At 34.1% G+C, this 22,520-nt stretch overlaps 1 protein-coding gene and 1 long non-coding RNA gene across 2 annotated transcripts in view; one reads left to right on the top strand and one right to left on the bottom strand.

Moving 5' to 3' along the window:
* The window catches only part of LOC102806365 (TBC1 domain family member 30-like), a 36,683-nt gene extending 24,970 nt beyond the window's left edge, over positions 1–11,713 (bottom strand). Inside the window, exons 1-2 of the mRNA XM_085496759.1 lie at positions 11,274–11,713; positions 5,538–5,702 (exon numbers count right to left, since the gene is read on the bottom strand). Of these exons, the coding sequence (XP_085352885.1) occupies positions 5,538–5,702; positions 11,274–11,697 (589 nt within the window). The 5' untranslated portion in view covers positions 11,698–11,713. The remainder of the gene's footprint in view (positions 1–5,537; positions 5,703–11,273) is intronic.
* On the top strand, positions 136–11,070 carry LOC146747473 (uncharacterized). Its single transcript, XR_014928940.1, has 3 exons — positions 136–570; positions 6,220–6,311; positions 10,794–11,070. It is a non-coding gene; the product is annotated as an uncharacterized LOC146747473 (long non-coding RNA).
* Positions 11,714–22,520: the final 10,807 nt, after the last annotated feature.

Genomic DNA, 22,520 nt, shown 5'->3' with positions numbered 1-22,520 from the left:
TGGCAACATAAAGGATTTCTCAGTGGAGAGAATTAAGTCCCATTACCATGGTGAAATATTGAATAGATGAATGACGTCGATGCGAGCACATATACACGGCCGCTAAGAGTATGCAAAGTAAACTAAAGTGCTTAGAGATGACGGGGAGGGAGTTACGTACGTCACGACGTTTCCTGGTTTCAACGATCAATGCTAATGAGATGCGCAATGGACATTTACAACAGGGCCCCACAGAGTAGAGCAATATCACTAAAAAAAAATGACCTGGTTAATCGGGACCATTGGTTGAGTAGGTATTATAAGCGAAATCAGATCACTGAATGCGGCGATAGATAAAAAATTATTACAATTGCGATCAGAGCGGCACAACGGCTATTGAATGACATTTTAGAATGAAGCGACGAAAAGAACCGCCGTGAAATGCCCTCAACACAGGCTTCAAAGAGAAGAATAATCACATGGAAAGGTCAAGCGTCGATCCGGGAACAGAAACAGACTAATCTACAAGCACGACTTGTACACTTATGAATGTACTGGAAATTACCGCGATGTGTAAGCATGGTATAGAAGGTAAGGCAAATATTATTTATAGAATTCCGTGAAGAGGTAATGACAAGCCAAGATGAGATATACGCTAATCAAACCACAATGAACGTCTCCGTATTCGAATTTATCTAAAATAGCTACTAATCAGTGGGAAACGTGACTTTATATGTCTCAAAATGAAAGATCATCGAGTTAACGATGAGGTTGTGAAAATGCAGTTTGATACGAAAAATAAAATATGAATAAGTGGACCCAAATCGCGAGAGTTTTCGTGAAACCAACTTCCCAAAACGTTGAGTACAAGAGCGTCGCCAACTTGGGCGGTTGATGTCACGTAGCTTAGATTTGTTTATAGTTGAGCGCACACAAAACCTGGTATTTCTTTATCCCATTTTTTTATTTCATAATATACTGGTTTGATTTTAATACTGATCCTCTCGACACTCCGGTGATTGTTTTTACACCTGGAGAGTTTGAATTCGCCGACAGCATCCACGTGAAAAAACAACACATACGAATTTAAATGCATGTGCCATGATTTATCGTTTCTAACTCTATACGATTATTGTATTTTACGTCATGGTATTCATATGAATTGCCTAGTCGAATTACTGACAACGTTTAGACATATAGTAGAAGACTAACAAACGTTTGTTTTGTTTCGTAAATATAATTAACTACGCGCCATGGTAGCGAACTAGCCAGGTGTTAAAGATAGATTTCTTTTAGATTTTTTTTTCATCAAAGGGCGATGGTCGTCGTGTCGCGTCCTGTTCGATATGGGACTCGTAACAATCTATACAATGCATGTAAAATGCGTTGCTTATTTACATGAAATTCTAACACGCTTTGCGCGACGACCACCGACCTTTAAAAAAGTATAATATACTTGATATGAAGTCTATGAATATATATGCCCTCTCTGTCTTTCATTAGTTAATGTAGTATATCTGAAGTTGAAATTTACATTAATATGAATATGAATTTCACAAACAATATTCCAGGATAAATAATCACACAAAGTTCCTTATCATCAGATGGACTATTGAAACCACCAAACAAAAATTAGCATATCATTTCCTACAGTGGAAAATTTGAGACCCTTTTTATTCAATCCAATATTGGTAAATGCCAATACAGCTGAATTTCAAAATGGCAACATGGAGATATTTATAATGCAAGAATGGTTTTCACTGCAGAATATCAATATGGGCTAAATGCCAAAATCTATCAAATGCTGGAAAATCAGAGTCTGAATTTTTTCTGTCTTAATTCTTGCCCACAGTCTAACATGATTATTACCGGTAATAAGACTTATAATAATAATAAGATTTGAACCGACATAGGTCTGACATTGTGACAGAATTATCAAAATACATTGTATATTAAAAATTGTCTCTAGGAACACATGCTATAGTTGCCAAAAACTTACCTTGCATTACTATTATTACGCAGATTCATTGTTGTGACAACATTAGACAATTACACACAATGTGTGAAATGTGGGTTTATATACATTTGCAGGAATTAGCATATGAACTTACACTTCCTAGTATTTCAACATGAAGAGTATACTAGTTATACTCTTATTACAGATCAATAATAATAAAAGGCTATTTTTTAATTATCCCTAGTTTATTGTTCATGCAAACAAATTCATTAATGGCCCACATTGTTTAGAAGTTACAGGAAGTACAATGTACTTTTGCAGATTTTTGTTTTGAGTGATACATTTCTTGTGCCATTATGGTCACTGTAAATGATACAGTATTAAAAGCATTGATGAATGCGAATAAATTAAAAGACATTATACAAAGAAATTATATTAAAACAAAGACAAGCAAAACATAAAAAAATATTGTCGCTGATGCAGAATCTCCAACAACATAAATTCTGTGGAGTTTCCATTGATAGGATTTTGATGAACTGTTCAAGGCAAATAAAAAAATGAAAGTTCTACAATATTAAATCAAAAACACAGTTTTTCCCAATAATGTAGTACAAACACATAATGAGTGTTATTTGATTAAGGTACTCCACAAAGAATTGCCACGAAGTATTATACACATCAATCAATGCTGTGCTGAAATGTAAAAGCAAATACAGTGATTTGATTTTGTAGAAATCCCTCGCCCATGTCTGCTTGAATATGAGTCGTATGGAAAAATACCAAAATGAAAAATATACACATGCTCAAAGACAAGCTATCAATTTATAATAATAATGAAATGTATTACAAGGAACAAATGCATTACTTTATAAACATCTACATCTCAACAATTAAACTTTTTTAGATGCACATTAAGAACTTGGCATTTCTCAAGGAACATAATAAGTATGGGAAGATGCAGACATGTTTAATACTAAGTGTGGCTACTAAAGAGGTGAGAATAACCCCTGTCAGTTAGATAGTCTAACAGGAAACATGTCTTGAACACTAATTTCCATCAGTTCTCCAATGGTTTACATGCAAACACAACTGAAATTGAACAATTATCGCTACCCCTTTGGGTGTTCTGTTTCATTGTATATCCAATTCCAAAACGAGAACAGAGTAGCAGCTTCTGATATTCTTCTAGAATATTAACAATCCCTCAGGGAGTATTTCAAGACATTTTCAACAACAGAACGGCAAGTGCATTTGTGAACTGTCGCTAGTATTGCAGGAAATTTGAAAGGGCCATGGCTCTCTGAAACACATCAAACATTATTGTAACCCCAGGTAGTCTAACTAAAATGGTTTATAGGTCAACCATTATTTTATTATTTTCACAAACATTAGCAATTGTCATTGACAGTGCCAGAAAAAAACCTCCCATGAATCCTTATTTGTTTTTAGTTATTCCTTTCATTTTGATTTTATTTGTAATTTATGATATAACGGTATGTTGTTTTATGACTGATTTACTATGGTTTCATTGATTAGAATTAGTACAGAACGAACATAACTCATCTCGCAAGAATTTGGAGGCTAACATTTCAGGGTGAATGAATGAATGGAAGGAAAAATGTTATACAAATAAATCATGTTCACTTGACAATGTCTGTGCCTTGCATTAAGAATCCATTCACCCAGTATTTGTTTATTCCATCTAGACTCGTGAGGGCGATTTAGCTAAATTCCACAATAAGATGGTCAACATACCTAACTTGCTACAATATAGAGAAGGTGACTCTGAGATGAGGCTTGATTAATAAGACTACCGGTACATAGGAGAGGGGAAAGTGAGGAATTATGTTTTTGACAATATTTTCTATTATGTAATTTGTCATACAATGTCCAATCTTCTTCAGAACGACTTGTTGACTTTGGAATAGTGGTCGTTGTGTTATTGCAGTGACGAATACAACCATATTTGAATAAGAACAGTGAATTGCAGCACTGACTTTGTGTCTTACTAGTATGTATTTGATAAAGTATCAAAAACAAAAGCACTCACTTCTGTATGATAGGTAGCATGAGGGCGCTATTTCAATCACATTGTGGTATGTTCTGTGACACACACACAACACAAACACATGATGGACTGATAGTGCACACACATGAGAAACATTCCTAACAGCCCAATTTAAATTATATTTTATGTTTTTGTGCCAGGCGACAGTTCTGGCCATTGAATGTCACTGTTGTCTCTTCTGACATTTTTATGTTCAAATTCCAAGTACAAGTGCTGACAGGCAGTGCATTTTTGCCACAGAAGTCATATTCATGTTTTGTACTAGATGGCAGGGCTGTGTGGCCATCTCTCTATCAAATGGCAATTCAATGTGCTATCCTGGTTTCAACCAGGCTCGGTGGAACACAAGCACCTTTTTTTGTTTGCAAGCAAGCTATTGTATCCATTGTGCACTTGGAATGAACCATTCAAAGTGTCACATGGCTATGTACCAAGGTTATGTGTGTATTTGGAATCCCTCAGTGTCATTTAACAAGGTGTTCAGTTTGTATTCAAAGTGTCACATGGTTTTGTACCAAGGTTCAGTGCGTATTTGGAATCCCTCAGTGTCATTTAGCAAGGTGTTCAGTTTGTATTCAAAGTGTCACATGGCTATGTACCAAGGTTCAGTGTGTATTTGGAATCCCTCAGTGTCATTTAACAAGGTGTTCAGTTTGTACTCAAAGTGTCACATGGCTATGTACCAAGGTTCAGTGCGTATTTAGAATCCCTCAGTGTCATTTAGCAAGGTGTTCAGTGTGTATTCAAAGTGTCACATGGCTATGTACCAAGGTTCAGTGTGTATTTGGAATCCCTCAGTGTCATTTAGCAAGGTGTTCAGTGTGTATTCAAAGTGTCACATGGCTATGTACCAAGGTTCAGTGTGTATTTGGAATCCCTCAGTGTCATTTAGCAAGGTGTTCAGTGTGTATTCAAAGTGTCACATGGCTATGTACCAAGGTTCAGTGTGTATTTGGAATCCCTCAGTGTCATTTAACAAGGTGTTCAGTTTGTATTCAAAGTGTCACATGGCTATGTACCAAGGTTCAGTGTTTATTTGGAATCGCTCAGTGTCATTTAGCAAGGTGTTCAGTGTGTATTCAAAGTGTCACATGGCTATGTACCAAGGTTATGTGTGTATTTGGAATCCCTCAGTGTCATTTAACAAGGTGTTCAGTTTGTATTCAAAGTGTCACATGGCTATGTACCAAGGTTCAGTGTGTATTTGGAATCCCTCAGTGTCATTTAGCAAGGTGTTCAGTGTGTATTCAAAGTGTCACATGGCTATGTACCAAGGTTATGTGTGTATTTGGAATCCCTCAGTGTCATTTAACAAGGTGTTCAGTTTGTATTCAAAGTGTCACATGGTTTTGTACCAAGGTTCAGTGTGTATTTGGAATCCCTCAGTGTCATTTAACAAGGTGTTCAGTTTGTATTCAAAGTGTCACATGGTTTTGTACCAAGGTTCAGTGTGTATTTGGAATTACTCATGGTTTTAAACCAAGAGATCCAGAGTGTATTTAGAACAGCCAAGTTGTCAAGGGACATACTTACGTCTTTTCTGTGACACAGCCTGTAGTATAGCTGTCAGCACATCTTGATTTTTCTGTAACTTTGCTGCACGTCTTTCTCGTCTCTTAAGTTGTTTAACAAGACGTGCAGACTGAACTGTTGTCTCTCTCTGTAGATCTCGCTTCATGCTCCTCAGCTCATCAACAACTAAAATAGAAAGCAAATACAGAGAAAGGAATGTGTTGCTATATGATGACTTTAAACATAATGCATTTTAGATTATTATGAATATCAAAAAGTATGCACTGATATTATTATACATCTTTTTCTAGTAATTATACTCATAATTATTATGGTTAGAATTTAGTGATATATAACAGCCTCATAAATGCCATCAAAACATGTTATCACATGGCTTTCTGTCATGTGCTACATTGTTGTTGTGTCTGAAGTAAACAAAAACAAGTATTCGAATACGACATCAATCAGCCGCACATTTTCCTTATAAGGAAGGGGTCCACAACACAATTAAATGTGTCGCGAGATTCGTTCACGTTTTTATGGATGGATCCATTCTATTGTTTTCGCAGACAGATGTATAATTTCATATTTATTTAGGTTGTGTCTGATCTGAATACAATGCTCACTATCATGACTACAAGCAATGTTGTGGCATACTGAACAGGTCTCATTCTAATACATGCAAATTTATTTCTATTCACAGGTGTATACTCTATGGAATGATGTAAAGTACTCAATTGCCATGGCAACATATTATTAACATGAACAGATTTGATTTATACTCATTGTATAAGTGTAAGTTATTTTTTACTAACCCCCCTCCATTGAACTAAGTTTCATACTTTCAACCAAATTCACTAAAAGTGAATGTAGTGAACCAAATAAAAATATCTAAAATTCAATTTTGGCATACTTATTATATTTGTCCCGAGCTTATCAGGAGGGCGTGGCTGTATATCATGAAGGTAAAATAATCACGGATATTATTTCAAAACCATGTCCTGCAATGATTCACAGTTGTCAAATTTGCATGATAAAATAGTCTAATATAAGGTAACTAAATTTTCGTTTTATTAAAAATATCATTTAATTGTAGTATGCTTTGGTACATGACTAGGAGAGCTCTGTTTTTCATGAAGTGTACGTAAAAACAGAAAACAAGATATGGTAAACATTTTCAAAATGTATCATAACATGAATTTTTACTAATTCTTTTCGAGGTTTTTTAGTAAATTATAAATAATTAAATTCTCAATTTACTAATGACAGAGAGAACATAGGAAAGTACAGCATGAGAGATATTCAAAATTTCTACCTATATTTAGATTCATTATTTAGCAAATTAGCATACATTTTCACAAATAGGAAATGTCCCCCTAAATGTAATGGTCGTAGAACACAACCCCTCTCTAAACCTTCTGAAATGATTCTATGTACATGTACACAACATATGTTACCACCTTTCTATCAATTACTAAATGCATGCTTTCAGCAAAATTATCATTACTACCTGCAACTTTCAATTTTAATATTCACCAAAATGAATCAATATGGTATTTTTAGCAAATATTTTTACAGTTTAATTTCCAAGTACAATATTGATTATGAATATGAATTGGGCACCAAAAATACATGTATATATTTATTTCTGTATTACTCACATAATTCATTATTATCATTAAATTATACAGTCAAATTACATAAATTAAACTGTTATATAAGAGTTCTTTGCACATGTTCAAACTCTCTAATACAGAATAACTGTTTCCTTCAACATATAATTATCTAACACTAGATAAGATTCATGTGACTATTAAATATGACTTGATCTTAGCTCCATTGATATGTGTCTATCTGTGGCAAGCAGTGGTTTGTATGCAGCTTTTTTAAAGTTACATTTAGGGAGGAACATATATATCAGGTCCATGCACACCCAACTGTGGCTCAATGTGGGATTGTCTCAAAAAATTTATAAAACTTTTCCAAGCATCAGCAGGTCTGGGTAACTGTATTGTCGATGTGTAACTTTGCACTCTGTCATTAGTAAATATGATAAATTTGGATTTATTTTCAAAATTTACTAAATATCTCAAGGTGAATTAGTAAAATTGACATTATGATGTATATTTATTGTTTTCTGTTTTCAATTACTATGTTGTAAATTTATGTCTGATTTAAGTGACCCTCTTTTTATTTTCCTTGTACATTTCTCAGATTTGTGCTTGGTAACAATGTATGATAAACTTCTTCTCTCCCTTATTCTAACTATTTACACTCACTTTGTTTGACAGTACACACATACAACCACAAATTCTGTTCAAGATTTGATCCAATAATTGGATTGACTGCTAACCCTATATACCGGTAGACATTAAAGTAACCTACAATTGAACTCAACTATTTTTCATTCATTCATTCATTCGTTCGTTATTCACTTACTTACTCACTCACTCACTCATTTTTATTTATTTATTTATTTTAATCATTCATTTATTCATCCACCCATTCACCCTTTTTACCAACATTCATCGGTGTCAAAAGTATGTCAGTCATATTCTGCATAATAAAATTGATAATAAAAAAAAAACAGATTGATAGAGAACAAAGAATACTACAGGCTGTTCAATATCTGAATAATTAATTGTAGACTTAGATTAAATTGTCACAGCTATGCACTAATATACACATTTAAAAAACAGACTTGCAGTTTTCCACCACCTTTATCTATTATTATTTACCGTTTGGATAAATAATTTGCACAATGGGGAGATCTGTCAGCAGTAAATATAATGAATTGTGAATATTTGTCAAAATTTATGAAAAATCTCAGGATAAATTTGTAAAAATTATGATTTATCAGTATATAGTTTGACAGTTATTGTTTTCAATTATCACTAATACACATGTACTAACAAAAAAATGCTGTGAACATAAACGATAAATTAATTGTGATATGAAAACGAATTTGTTTTAGTAATCCAATAATTAGCTAATATAGCAAATATACGATATCTAAATTACAGAAAAATCTTAGAACTGAATGTGCCATTTAACATTTAATTTAAAGTGAATGAATATGAATAGTGACTGAACATTTTCCCATAAAATAAATTTAAGATATATCAGCTTTATTTTCGTGAATGTTAGTTTTACACAGCATTGTTAATCTCATGATGTTTTATTGTCAATGTAATTTGAAATATTTTGGAATATTACTGTAACAATAATTTATTTGTCAGTAGGAGTGTTTAACATTACAGAATATTTAATATATTGTCAGAATTTAATAGTCAAATGGGATGTTTGTTTAATTAATCAATCATAACTCCCAAATTATTTTGTATATATTTTATTCTTTTAATTAAAATGAACGACACTCTATGTGGAAAAATTATTGGAAATATGTGCGATTTAAAGAGATCAAATGTCATTAAGGTCATGTGACTATTATGTGAAATATTTGGCGACTGGAATGGCAGGGTATATATTAGGTAAAGAATCATGTTTTTCAGTACTTTCAAATTTCAGCGATCATTCCTGTACCAATTTTATTATTCGATTATTAATTCACATTGCTGGGCCCATGGATTCACAAAGATTTACCTCAGTTCTGAATACTATAGTCTGCTGTAATTCGGAACAATGATGAATCCGACAAATACTTGAATGTTCCAATAATAATTTAAGCCCTTTCGTACCATCACTTAAGTCATATAATAATCCAAGGATCCCAATAAAACAACCATGCGTCATTTTAATATTCATTTTCAAGCTGCTTGTTTCTGGTTGATTTGAGTTTGAGAACGAGACTATTTTGCGATACATTTGATAAATATAAATAAGACAGCAGAAAATATATTGTATATTTAAATGTTTCTGTTTGTATTTTTATTTATCCTGTTTTATAAAAATCAAAGATTTTGATAAATTCAGTCCAATAAAGTAAACGCCAGAAACTTGGGAATGTTATAAACTTTTTGGAAACATAATTTTTTTAAAAATCAAAATGGCTGTCAAATTCACCAATCCAGAGACGTATTGTAACATCTCAAATATTAATGACTTTAGCATTATCCGATCAGTAAGTGCTTCATTTTGAAGTGGAGGTCACAGTTACCATGTTGCATGAAGGTATGTGCGTGTATTCTGGAAATAGACATTATTCAGCTCTTGAACCAATCACTATTAAATATATTTGAATTTGAATGAAAGCTGACCAAATTTACACATTTTTATAAATATGTTTATAAATTTAGGTACATTTTTCTGCCTTTCTTTGTAACAATAATGTAGTTGTTTACATAGTTCAACCTTCACATGTATATGTAGGTGTCAAATAATTTGTATTTAACCTCAGTGTCAAACTCTTTTCCACTCAAATTAAGGCAGGGAAATTTGTTGACATTTCCTGTAATTTTCACTGCATTCAATCCTGATTTTGAACCAAACAGACAAACTGTGTCATGGCTTCTAGTTTTAAACCAACAATTTTTAATTGGAAAAGAGCAGAGTACAAATTATTATTATTTTGTGGAATATGCCTGAAGTTGAATTTGGATGCCATATTCAATGTTTGTCATCTTTTACAAAAAATCATGCTCGATTCTTTCTTTATTTTTTCAAAACTTTTGATCAAGTTATGAAGTCAGTTGAATGAAATATAAAGATATCACATACAAATTTATTTTTCATGTTCTGATGAAATGGTTGGAATGAAATTATTATTATTATGAAATTAGTGATTATTAGTGAATTAATGATATTAGCAATCACAAGATCACAATGAAATGTTTACTTCTACAAAAAATAAAGTTTTTCCCTTACTTTGCAACCAGCTGCACTACAAACCATCAAGATGTCTGCTATAGAAGTAACAATTTAATCGCCAAATCCAAGACTGTAAAATACTTTATTTTAGCTTAAATAAATTTTTGCTGAAATGTGTTTTGGCTGTTTTTAAGGGATTTTATTTTCACTGATTGTTGATGAGTTGAATGCAAAATACAAGAAAAAAGGTATATTCGCTGGATTTTATTTTCACTGAATTATTGCTTCGGCGAAAAAGGCAAAAATAAATTTCACAGTATTTAAAATATCATGGATAGATGAGGTCATGTCTCATTATTCTGAACATTATCACGCCAAATGCAAATGCAGTACCATATGGCCATAGGTACAAAGACTTAGATAATAGATATATGTCACCTGTGTCGTATACACTGTTCACTGACAGCTCCAGACATTATAACTCAGAGACCTGAAATTGCTATTTTACAGATTCTGCTTCAATAAAGTGGACTGACTGGCAGATGGTGTGGTCAGAAATGATATTATTTATTCAACCATCTAACATAGATTTATATATACCAGTATCTACGTTTAGTTGGATTGTCATAGGAAACATGATGACGTCATCAGATCATTCTGTCATAAAGGGATTCAGACTGTCACCATCATGAAGATAATTACCATCTACCTACCTACCAAATGAGATTGGTGTTTTTAATTCATTTAGTTATTTTTATTTGAAAAAATAAATATTTTAAAACAGGAATGTTGAGTTTAAATAGTTCCCAACAGCATCAAAATATGTCAAGTCCAATCCTACACCCTGGCATACACTGAAAACAGAACTAATTGGATTTAAACTTAAATCAGAGGGAAGAGGTATACTACTATTAACTGACTAGAGATACCGAGGTCAATACGTATATGCGTTCATTAATGTAGAGGCCACCATTGAATAATAGTACTCACTTTTAGTGTTGAGATATGCTCGATGCAATCTCGTTGAATGTCTATTGGCAAACTGGTCATGATACGTGTCACTGCGACTACTGCTAAGATGGGCAGCATCGGAATTACACGATGACTCGGTGTATGCATCACTGTCTATGCTATCATGTCTCGGTCCATGATATCTGTCGTAGATTTCACACAACAACCCATCTACTATTGAACTTGTGCATGTACGACTTCTCTCTCTGCCACCTGTCGGCACCGCTGTATTCCCTCCATGTAGCCCTTCTTCCCCAATCACGCACGGATTTATGTATGTCACATCTTGGTTTATGTCATTAGCTTCGTTTATCAGAGGAGACGGGAAGAAAATATCATCGTCAATGTCGGACGTATCGTCCTGGAAAGTTTCCGATATAAATTCCTCGGACACGGCCGCCATATTGCCATGTTGGCTTGTTTATACTAATCAACATAATTTATGTTAATCTATGCAAAAAATGGCATTTTAGTGTGTACATTTCATAGCCATTTTGCGGGTCCCTGTTCAAGCGTTATAATTATGAAAATTGACAAATAAACATTAATTTATCTAGTAATTAATTGATTAACGTGAGTTAATAACAGAAACGCACAGTAATATATATATGACACAGCTTCAAGTTGTTAATTTTTATTTGTGTTTGTGACGTGGGAACACTAAAAAGTCGGTCTTAAGTTTCGCAAAAAAACACATAAATGTGTTTTAGAAGCGTACGCATCGAGGAGTTTCACTGTTTCTGTTGGAATGCGAATAAGGCATTTCAGGGACGCATTGTTTGAATTCCACAGTAACTCGATATGTCCTCAAACCCGGGAATAGCCCATGAGTGATATTTAGTAGTTGCGAATTATAATGAGGGGTAACCCATTTGAAATCCGGGGGGTTGAGGATTTGGGGAAAACAAATTTGATATGGGCTAAAAATCAATAAAAAAAACCTAGACGTTCAATATTTAAAACAAATCTCTTATTGGGGGGAAAATGAAGTTCAGACATGCTAACAGGAAGGAACAAAAAGCCTGCCACAGTGGTGTGAAAAAGTAAGTATGCAGGTATCTCCGCAGATTTGAAATGGGTTAGCCTTAACCTTGCAACCCTAACTAAACTACGAGTGCAGTTCAGGCCATTGTTTTTATATCTCCATGGATGGTTTCGAGGACGAGAAATTAGTATAATATTTATTGTTCAAATAAATAATCTAAAATTTTAGATTGAAGTCAAATGTGTCATGTTTAGTACTGTCATGCTTAGTTAGCTATCTAAACTTAATTCTATTTCTCTTCCGCCAGTTCGATTTGAGGAAACAGCGCCCTCATTTATGAGTTATATTTAGGGACAAGAAATTATTATTCATATCATTATTTTCCACAACACATGAGATAACCGAGCTGTACATGTTATTGATAATATGTCAAAATATAATCAATATATATAATGCCTAATAAACAAGTAAATAAATATATAATTTAATGTGTTCATTTTTATTTAAAAATAAATATTTGTATCTCTCTAAGACGTTTGAGCGTGGTTCTAATTTAACTTGTTATTATTTTTTGCAATTTACTGGATAATCAGTCAGAGTTAAGGTATGCAGAATTCAAGTAAGTGCCATGGAAACGCATGTCAACGTACTAGTATGTTAACATGCTCAGTAAGATAAAATACAGAAACATTTAAAGGGCAGTGGTCGTCGCTCTGCGCATGTGCGACATCTGTGTTGATAAACATTGATTTCCCACAATCCAATGCGTTCTTTAATGGAAATCACAAGTATGAGGTTTGACCTGGGCGTTACTTGCACTAATGACTCCTTTGATACCTTTCAATCACAACAGTCAGTCAGTCAAAGTCGCCTCCTTTATTTGCTATTTTATGTATAAACGCTATAATGCGAATATTTTTAATGAAGAATATATGTGAACGTATTCCCCCAATACTACACGTGTACAGAGCGGTGTTGGTTAGCTCATTTTTTGAAGTTTTTTTAGTGGGGTGCAGCATGTGCGTAGCTCCCTGACTTGGCAGTGAATGATATGCTTGTTTGTTCATGGTGTTGGAAATCGAATTAGGTATAGAATAAGAAAACCACTCATAGAAAAAAATAGACTTTATACAAAAAATGAAATGAAATTCACTTCATTCTAGATTGTGAATTATATAAAGAAGCTCTTATTTGAAGAATGTGATATCAAAAAAAAAAAAAAAAAAAACAACACAAAGAGGAAAGACAAAAAAACTTTAAACAATATGCAATTGTAGTATTGCATTGGCAAAATACAAAATACAATATACTAAATTAAATAAAAACAAGGGAGTTTTAATTTTGTAATAGATATTTTTTTCAATATTTATTATTTATTTCTGTCTGTCTAATGTATTTTATGTTTTGTCTTTACCATGAAGTACCCTCAGATGGTACTTGTTGAGTAATAAAGATATTGTTATGATGCAGGACATTGTCTTCAGATTTGCGAATGCAACTTGAGCAGATACATAGTGCTACCAATAACTGTCAAACTGCCGCTCGAGCTGTCAGTGCCGTGTGATCGCTACTCTATCTTTTCTCTCCAGGCCCGTATTTCGGCTCGAACTGGTATTACAGCAAGTTCAGTTTCACTGCAGCTGTCATAATAATAGTTGCTTGATAACACTACGAGTTTGGAAAGCAGTACATGGAAAACATAGACTATAGCGTTGACCAAACAGGGTTGTTCATAAACGACGTCACTGAAACAGTAGACCCCCAGCAGCGGCTATCCGTAGGAAACGAGGCAAATATCGTCTGCTTTCCATGTATTTTATAACGTTATAAAAACAATAGGCTGGTGGGAAAGTTCAAATATTTATTCAGTCTTGATTAAAATTACATTACTTTAAACCATGTCTGTTACGATTAATTTACAGGATTTTGGTAAATTGGTATTTTTTTTAAATATTGTTTTCCCATATTGCATATAAAAAAGCTGCATATGCAGATCGTGAATCTACGTGGACTGACGTCATTCTTTTCAACTTTGTCCGTGGACGTTTATAGGGCTTTCACACCGTTGGTAGGTAACTTTGTGAATTCAAATATTAGAATAAGAACACTGATGTTTGTTTGCATTGCTTAGAAAATTTGTGATCTGAAATGAACGTGTTTTCGGCGAGAATATCCCCAATTCGTTTTGCTAGTACGTCAATTCGTTCATATAAACGGTGCCATCAAACGCTCACTAGCAGGTAGGACGTTTTGATTTTGACAAACAAGGTCGAGAAAGCTGCTTTTATACGTGTTACAGAAATAAACAACGTGTTAACTGCAGGTCTGATTCGAATTCTATGCTTAGAGGCGGTAATGTAACAAAGATGACAGCGTGCGCGTCATGGCATGAACCGACTTTTCACTTACAGCTGGTGCCTATCTAATGACCAGCTTCCCGCCTGGCTTTTAATAGAAGTTTACACTCATGCAAATGGATTACTGCGAAAGACTATAATGGTTGCGATCTATGCTGTGTTAGTGTGTATGCATCGACTACATGTCATGTGTCTAGGGAGGTACATCACAGAGGAATACATACATATGATGTGAACCCATGTGACACACTGTCATGTAACAAAGTAAGGGAGAGTTTTTTTGAGAAATTTGGCAAAGGATAACATTTTTTTAAACACAAAACTAGAGAGCTTTAAGCGAACGATTGCGGTTGTAATAAATACGGATTTCATCTTGTTTGGAAGAAGGACACGCACATGGCGGCGCTCTTTAGTGCCTCATAGTTCTTATATTCGAATCTCAAAACATATATTCGTTGTTCCGAACACACTTGAATGTCATTTACTATAAACGCTATTTACTATCAACAATCTATTGAATATTGAAAAATGAAACCAAACACCATGTATTTAAAATACATTTGACCGCCATTAGGCAAGTATGCAAATCTAAAAAAAAAAATAGGTCGGACTTCTGCATAATTTATTTACAACTTAATTCAGCAAAATGTAAATACTGAATATGCAAAAGTGATCAAAAGTAAATTATCAACAATACAATACACGATGTTTTGAATTTTCTTGGCCGTAATATGACTCCGATTATAAGATCAAATTTAATTGGACTTAGACTACCAAATGTAACAGTAGTAGCATTGGACGTTCGAAAATATACCAAAATAGTATACCGTTGTATAAGTTGTACGAGACGGTTTTTGGGCACACTTGGTCATTATCAAGAGGTTTTGATGTGCTTTCACATATAATAGTACACACTGCAGCATGTTACCAGACTGGTGAAGAAGGAACTTCTTGTCAGGTGAGAGCGACAACTATGGTATATTCGTAATAAACAATCCGTGTTTATTCAAGCTCATTGCGAATGCGAAGAAAATAATGTACTGTCAAACAAAGTGAGTGTATGAATTAAATACTTAGAATAAGGGAGAGAAGAAGTTTATCATACATTGTTAGAATCTCTGAATGAAAACTATTACCAAGCACAAATCTGAGAAATGTACAAGGAAAATAAAAAGAGGGCCACTTAAATCAAACATAAATTTACAACATAGTGATTGAAAACAGAAAACAATAAATATACATCATAATGTCAATTTTACTAATTCACCTTGAGATATTTAGTAAATTTTGAAATAAAATCCAAATTTATCATATTTATTAATGACAGAGTGCAAAGTTACACATCGACAATACAGTTACCCAGACCTGTTGATATTATGTCAAGACTCGCCCCAAGTCTCTCCAGGACTGCTCTAGACTGCGTCTATTGTGCTGTGCTCCCCAAGACCAATTCAAACAACTTTATTCATTTTCAAAACTCTAACCAATTACAAAACAGTAAAAAGACTCTAGGGCGTAACCTTCAATCATACAGCCAATCACTGTACTAAACACGTCACATCTTTTGATTAATCGTTCACTACATTAATAACTGCGAATACTAACTGTCAGAAATAGTAGTCCGAATAGCGACGGTTATCTCGTAATTAGTTCCAAATCACTGAGCCAATTTCCGTGCAGGAACTCACATAGGCCTAAACGATGACAGACATAACATAGCCATTCACTCGTATTCAACTAATTAAGTCGATTAACAGATACGCGTAAACAATTTCATCATAGTGCATGGACCTGGTATATATGTTTCTCCCTACATGTAACATAAAAAAACTGCATACAAACCACTGCTTGCCACAGATAGACACATATCAATAGAGCTAAGACCAAGACATATTTAATAGTCACATGAATGTTATCTATGTGTTAATGTGTTAATTATATGTTGAAGGAAACAGTTATTCTGTATTAGAGAGTTTGAACATGTGCAAAGAACTCTTATATAACAGTTTAATTTATGTAATTTGACTGTATAATTTAATGATAATAATGAATTATGTGAGTAATACAGAAATAAATATATACATATATTATTGGTGCCCAATTCATATTCATAATCAATATTGTATTTGAAAATTAAACTGTAAAAATATTTGCTTAAAATGCCATATTGATTCATTTTGGTGAATATTAAAATTGCAAGTAGTGATGATAAATTTGCTGAAAGCACGACATTTAGTAATTGATAGAAAGGTAATACATAGTAACATAGGTTTGTGTTCTACGACCATCACATTTAGGGGGACATTTCCTATTTATGAAAATATGTGCTAAATAATGAATCTAAATATAGGTAGAAATTTTGAATATTTCTCATGCTGTACTTTCATATGTTCTCTCTGTCATTAGTAAATTGAGAATTTAATTATTTATAATTTACTAAAAAATCTCAAAAAGAATTAGTAAACATTCATGTTATGATACATTTTGAAAATGTTTATCATATCTTGTTTTCTGTTTTTACTTACACTTCATAAAAAAACCGAGCTCTCCTAGTCATGTACCAAAGCATACTACAATTAAATGATATTTTTAATAAAAAAAAATTTAGTTACCTTATATTAGACTATTTTATTATGCAAATTTGACAACTGTGAATCATTGCAGGGCATCGTTTTGAAATAATATCCGTGATTATTTTACCTTCATGATATACAGCCACGCCCTCCTGATAAGCTCGGGACAAATATAATAAGTATGCCAAAATTGAATTTTAGATATTTTTATTTGGTTCACTACATTCACTTTTAGTGAATTAGGTTGAAAGTATGAAACTTAGTTCAATGGAGGGGGGTTGGTAAAAAAATAACTTACACTTATACAATAAGTATAAATCAAATCTGTCCATGTTAATAATATGCTGCCATGGCAATTGAGTACTTTACATAAATTTATAGAGTATACACCTGTGAATAGAAATAAATTTGCATGTATTAAAATGAGACCATTAATATCTGTTCAGTATGCCACAACATTAAATAAATGCATATTTCAATATATTCGGAAATCAGTAAGAATTGGTGTCATTGAGAACTGTGTTTTTAAAAGTTGTCCGAAACGTCTGGTGATATTAAATCTATACTCTAAACTCATTGTCTCAGTTCAAAACGGTTGTTTTACAATTTAGATCTATACTTATAATTAGCTAGCCAAATCGCGATAAGTGGTCGCTAAATATTTGGGGAAATGGCCTCGGCACATGGTTCTAAACAGCTGCTACTTTATAATTGAGGTCGTATAATTAGTTAATTAAATAGCGACAATTGTTCGTGAAAATAACGGGGAATGAGGCCTAAATAGTTATTAATTACATTAGATCGTCTAAATAGCTGGCTAACGGTTTGGGGAGTATGTTGTTTATTAACTCAGTGGCGGACTCGGATATAGTGGGGTCTTGGAGGTCCGGACCCCCTATTGAAAAATTCATTCAATTTGTTTTTGTATAATATAAAAAATCAATAACGCCCATGTAACTGAGGGTAATATTTGAGAAAACTTTACCGATACAAATCAGTCAAGCAAATCAGTCTGAGATGACGATGCTCCACATTAATTGGTCGAGTGAAATGATTGGTCAATAAATTACATATCTGATTAGGCGAAATTTTAACTATCTGTATAAAAATAAAATTATCAAAACTGCTTCTCCAAGAACTGATTCAAATACACTTCCACTGTAATGAAATGGGTCAAAATGAACATCGTGCCAATCACTTCATAAACAAATCATCAACAAATCTTGAGTACATAGTCGTAATTGTATAGTACCAACGGGGCAATAAAAACCGTGATTCAAAAGCAATAATAAACATGTCCTCTCGTGATAAGATCGGTCCACGTATTGGAAAATATGTTTTTCTTGTATGAAAACGACACTGATATGTTCAAAAAGCATTAAAGTACTAGGATTTAAAAAAAATAATGGTGTAAACAGATTGCCGATCAGATTTAAACGTAATATCTTCTCTCATCGAAACGAAACACGAATTTACAGTTCTTGTTGGTAATACAGGCCGAACAGGCCAAATTAGTTTTACATGCACGCTGCAATTGTCTAGTTATTTATATAAAAGTATTTTTTAAAATGGCGGTGTGTGCTCAAAGAATAACTGATCTATGGGCGTGGGATAACATTGTGACTTAGCATTACGACGAAACACAAGCCTGTGCGAGTCAACTATGAGGGCGCTGTCTGTCTGTAATGATTCATTAAAAATAAACTAGTCAATATTGACAGGGTATCTGCATGTTCAAATAAATAAGGTATTTTTTTGATTACAAACAACCGGGACCCTTATTTTGTGACCAACTGAAAGAAAGGTAAAGAAAAGAACGTAGTTTGACGGAGAGATGGCACATATTGCTTTGCTATCATCAACACCGTCAGGATAGGTTGAACATGTTTTACATAATTGTTTTTATCACCAAGCTGTGGTTGCATATAAAATGGCAAAACATCACGAATGTGCCAAGCGAGATACACGCACGGGTATGTCACAGGTGCTTTTACTATTGCTAGGCTGTTGTATTTTGTTAATAATATAATAATAGAATAATAGAATATGATAATATCAATTTATCGTATTTTCTGTTGTGAACTGGACAGGGTTTCAGTACAAAATACGAGTAATACTATCATATTTTGATTTATAAACAATATACATCAATCTAGTAATACTACGAGCACCCTTAGGGCATGTAAGTTATCCGACATGTACCCATTTTGGTATTTATTATTTATCATTTAAATTGCTCTCTGATAAAAATCTTATTCTAGCCAACTAGTAGTTCGCGATAAACACTACACGTATTTAGCATACGGCATACAGTTGGTGGGGTCATTGTCAATGGTGTTATTTGACGAGTTTTGGCGTCGCGTGCTCATGTTTATTCATGAATAAAACTTGAATGATGTAAAAAGGGGTTTTAGTTGTACAGTGAAAAGTTAAATATTGATTTAAATTATCTTGAACAAAAATATTTCCCCAATTTTTCTTTATGCAATTTTAAAAGAGGTGTCATGAATTTGTTTTTGCGTATCCGTTGACCGACTTAATTAGTTGATTATTAGCGAATTGCTGTGTTATGTCTGTCATCGTTTAGGCCTATTTGAAGTTTTGGACGGAACTTGGCTCAGTAATTTGGAACTAATTACGAGATAACCGTCGCTATTCTGACTATTAATTCTGACAGTTGGTATTCGTAGTTATTAATGTAGTGAACGATTAATCAAAAGATATGACGTATTCAGAACTTAGTGTGATTGGCTTTATGATTGAAAGTTACGCCCTAGAGTCTTTTTACTGTTTTGTAATTGGTTAGAGTTTTGAAAATGAATAAAGTTGTTTGAATTGGTCTTGGGGAGCACAGCACAATAGACGCAGTCTAGAGCAGTCCTGGAGAGACTTGGGGCGAGTCTTGACATAGTCTTGGGCTAGACTTGGGTCAGCCTTGCGATAGTCTTGGGGATTTTTCCCCAGGGCGCTGTGTCTTACAGAGTGCTCGAATGACCGACTAAGACGAGAGCTGAAACATATTTCGTTGTGTGTGTCTTATTTGACTGTAAAGTATAAGTGACTTTCCTGATCCCGTACCTCAAGGGGACACGATAGAGAGACGAGACGAGATTTCCCCCTGGCAAGTGTGGAGAACCCCGATGAGAAGAGAATTTACCCCTGATACGTGGTGTGAGAACCCTGGGCATTGCGTCTTACGCACATTGACATCCTGTGAAGAAAAGTGAAATGGCGAAGGTGTGTCTTTCTTGCGAACCGAACTAACTGGCTGGATGGCAGAGACGAAACTGCACTTGACAACTAACACCGTTAACAGTATGGCACCGATGTACAACGCTGAAGAGATGAAGACTTCTGAACCCCTTATGAAGGACGAGTATCGTATAGGACTGTGTAATTAAGAATTGAACGACATTAAAGACAAGAAGATGAAAGAACGACCCGGACTAACGCGACGATAAGAGAAGAGACGCTTATATAGACTTTGAATTAGAACTTTAGCTATCTGTGTATTGCTTAGAGAATCGCTCATTGGACACTGTAACTGACACTGACACTGTGTAACTTAAGACGTTGAACTCTTTTTCACATCACAACACTATTGCTCAGTAATGTAATGTATTGCTGTTTTTTCTATTGTTTTTACCGTTTTTTTGTGATGTCGAATTGTATGTTATGTAAGCGCCCAGATCTTTGTTTTGAACTGATATTTAGTGACGTGCGAGGTCATTTATAACGATTTAAGCGCGCCTCAGTGGACAAGTATTTGCAACACAGTGTTATGAGTTTTGTGAAGTTTTATGAAATTTTAATGAGTTTATGAGTAAGGATTATGATGGGGAAAGTAATGCCCCAATGAGTTTTTTAAGAGTTTTGAGATTTGTCGAGTACAGAGATACCGACGTTTAAGAGTTGTTTTTGTTTATGTGTTGTTTCCGGAGTACTTCTGACGCTTTTTGAGTTGAGAGTACTTTGTAACGTTTTTTATTGTCTTTTTGAAGTGAGTATGGTGCGCTTATATACGTATTGTTTGATATCGCAAGCTTTTGTTCATGATTGACAGGATTATATGTAACTCAGTAGTGTATATCTTTTTAGCTTTTCCCGTCTTAATTGCCAAAGGAGTAATGTGTTATGAAAGCGACATTGTCTTTGCATTCCATTTCCACGCCGTATGACTTTAGTTTAGATTGACGACTTGTGAGTTCAGTTGAAGTTTATAAGCGTATGTGACAGGACTTTGATTAATAGCTTGTTTAATCATTGTTTATTAGTTACTGCTTTGCAATGCTTTAACCGAGAGACGCATCACTGGTAATCACGTGATCATGCTGTCGACTGCAGCGATTGGCTGATCGCTTGGTTACACCGCCACGCCTTAGTTTTTTTTGACCTTTTGATATAGAGTTTGTAACCTTAGTAACGAAGGGTTACGACAGCGAACTGTTTGAGAAAAGTGAGTCGATTGCTAGCCTTTCCCTTGTTTTTGATTTATAACCATTGATATTTGAGACTTTATAACCATTGTATTTAGATATTATAATCATTGTAATTAATTGGTGTGTTTTACTCTTTTGATTTATACCTTTTCTTATTAGTATTGCATTTAACCCTATGACGAAGAGTAGAGGACGGTATCTTTGATTTGTGAACGTGCAATGCCGGGAGGCTTATCTCAGTTTGGGTGAAGGGATGTGTCATGAATTTGTTTTTGCGCATCTGTTGACCGACTTAATTAGTTGATTATTAGCGAATTGCTGTGTTATGTCTGTCATTGTTTAGGCCTATTTGAAGTTTTGGACGGAACTTGGCTCAGTGATTTGGAACTAATTACGAGATAACTGTCGCTATTCTGACTATTAATTCTGACAGTTGGTATTCGTAGTTATTAATGTAGTGAACGATTAATCAAAAGATATGACGTATTCAGTACTTAGTGTGATTGGCTTTATGATTGAAAGTTACGCCCTAGAGTCTTTTTACTGTTTTGTAATTGGTTAGAGTTTTGAAAATGAATAAAGAGAGTTTGAGTTGGTCTTGACGAGTACACCACGAGAGACGCAGTCGAGAGTCCAGTCCTGTGGCGAGCCTTGAGGCAGTCCAGTCTTGGGCGAGTCTTGGGTCAGCCTTGCGATAGTCTTGGAAATTTTTCCCCAGGGCGCTGTGTCTTATAGAGTGCTCCACTGATCGACTAAGACAAGAGTTGAAACGTATTTTGTTGTGTGCGTCTATTTGACTGTAAAGCTTAAGTGACTTTCCTGATCCCGCACCTCAAGGGACGCGATAGAGAGACGAGACGAGATTCCCCCCT

The sequence above is a fragment of the Saccoglossus kowalevskii genome, chromosome 3 (genome assembly GCF_978046115.1).
Source record: "Saccoglossus kowalevskii chromosome 3, keSacKowa6.1, whole genome shotgun sequence".
Classification (NCBI taxonomy): domain Eukaryota; kingdom Metazoa; phylum Hemichordata; class Enteropneusta; family Harrimaniidae; genus Saccoglossus; species Saccoglossus kowalevskii.
Note: the sequence above shows the minus strand (reverse complement) of the source record. Positions and strands in the feature narration are given on the sequence as shown.